Raw genomic sequence first — 1,669 nt, 5'->3', positions numbered from 1 at the left:
TTCAGTCTAGGGACAACGTTACCTTCAAAAGAATACTGAGTAGTGTTCAAATAATCTTGTAGCAGTCCATTGTTCTGTGTGCCGTGCTGAAACCACTGCAGGCTGCTCCTAGGTTGACCTGAAAGGTCTCTGGAGAAGCACCTGTGGGACATTTTCCTTGTGTGGATCTTTACCTGGGGTGTGGAACTGCTCCAGGGGGGTCAGACTGCTGCAGGCCCTGTTGTCCTTCCCAGGTTTGGACCTTACTACACAGAGCCCGTCATCGCCGGGCTGGACCCCGTGACCCACGAGCCCTTCATCTGCTCCCTGGACCTCATCGGCTGCCCCATGGTGACCGAGGACTTCGTGGTCAGTGGCACCTGCTCCGAGCAGATGTATGGCATGTGTGAGTCCCTCTGGGAGCCAGACATGGTGAGTGAGGTGCCCGGGCTCAGCTCTGCTCCCTGGGTTCCAGACGGGTGGGCTGGGTGGAAAGCTCTGTGCTTTGGGTACTTCCGAGGAGCTCAGGAGAACAAAAGGGGCTGTAGCTTCCAGCAGGGGAAGCCTTGCAGCATCTGGGATGGTATTTGGAACAAAAATGCAGTGTTGACACCAACTAAAGCAGCTTCTGTCCCTCAGGAGCCTGACCAGCTCTTCGAGACCATCTCGCAGGCCATGCTGAACGCCGTGGACAGAGATGCCATATCTGGCATGGGCGTGGTGGTACACATCATGTGAGTGCTGCTCCCTTCCCCTGCACAACAGAGGGAGGATTTCACAAGCTGAGGGTTACAGTCAGCCCAGGGGTTGGTTTCCAGGGTGCTCTCTCAGCCTGCTCCCTCCCAGCAGTACCTCTGGCAACTCTGTGCCATTCTCAAGGGTTTGTTGCTCGTGGCTGTTGCTAGAACTGCAGGAGCCACAGGAAACTAATCCTGGAGTCACTCCTGCTGCAGAGGGATTCCCTGGCTGTGTTCCCATTGCTATTTAGAGGGTGCCTCCTCACGTGTGGGGAGCACTGGCCAAGAGGATGCTCTTTGCCACAGCTGGGAGCCACGTGAACTTCCAGACTCTGCACTCTGCCTTCTGCAGGAGCTTATTCTGCTTGTGGTGCCATTTCCCTGCAGCATCCCAGGCACTGCTGCTCTGGGGAGCTCCAGGAGGCCCCTGGGGTGCAGTGGCAGGATGGGGTTCACTCCATTCTGACTGCCACCTTTGAGTTCAGCTCATCCTGCCTGCACTGGAACCACCTCCCTACACCCCCTGAACCTCTCGAGGAGGGGACAGGCTGCAGGTAGGTATTCAGTGTGGATTTGCTGATTATCTTCTCTCTTTCCTTCTAGAGAAAAAGACAAGATCACCACCAGGACCCTGAAGGCTCGCATGGACTAGCCCAGCACTTTGCTCCCCTGTTTCACACCCCCCTCTGCTTGGATTTTTTTAAAATAAAACTATTGTAGTGAACTTTTCCTTTGCTTGAGTCTGAACTCCAGGATTCAGTCCTCATCTCTGTAGTCAGCAGGAGGAGCTGGGTTTATGTGGTAGCAGAGCTCACCTCTGAGCCACCCCCCCTAAACCTCTGCAGTACACCCAGATTTGGGGGGTGACAGCTTCAGCTGCACCCCAGCAGGGGTTCCTCAGCCAGCACAGCAGTATTGGCCTTCCCTGTGAGATTTCCTCTCACATCTATGAC

General features: G+C 55.2%; 1 protein-coding gene across 1 annotated transcript; it reads left to right on the top strand.

The window, feature by feature from the left end:
• Positions 1-233: 233 nt before the first annotated feature.
• PSMB3 (proteasome (prosome, macropain) subunit, beta type, 3) lies at positions 234-1,376 on the top strand (the record flags this gene model as incomplete). The annotated part of the gene is made up of 3 exons (XM_008945827.1): positions 234-411; positions 619-713; positions 1,320-1,376. Coding segments are annotated over 3 exons (322 nt in total), but the record flags the coding sequence as incomplete, so codon positions are not given.
• Between the last annotated feature and the right edge of the window lie 293 nt (positions 1,377-1,669).

This window comes from Merops nubicus, unplaced genomic scaffold (genome assembly GCF_000691845.1).
Source record: "Merops nubicus isolate BGI_N331 unplaced genomic scaffold, ASM69184v1 scaffold46548, whole genome shotgun sequence".
Lineage (NCBI taxonomy): Eukaryota > Metazoa > Chordata > Aves > Coraciiformes > Meropidae > Merops > Merops nubicus.
This window is presented reverse-complemented; position numbering and strand designations above follow the sequence as displayed.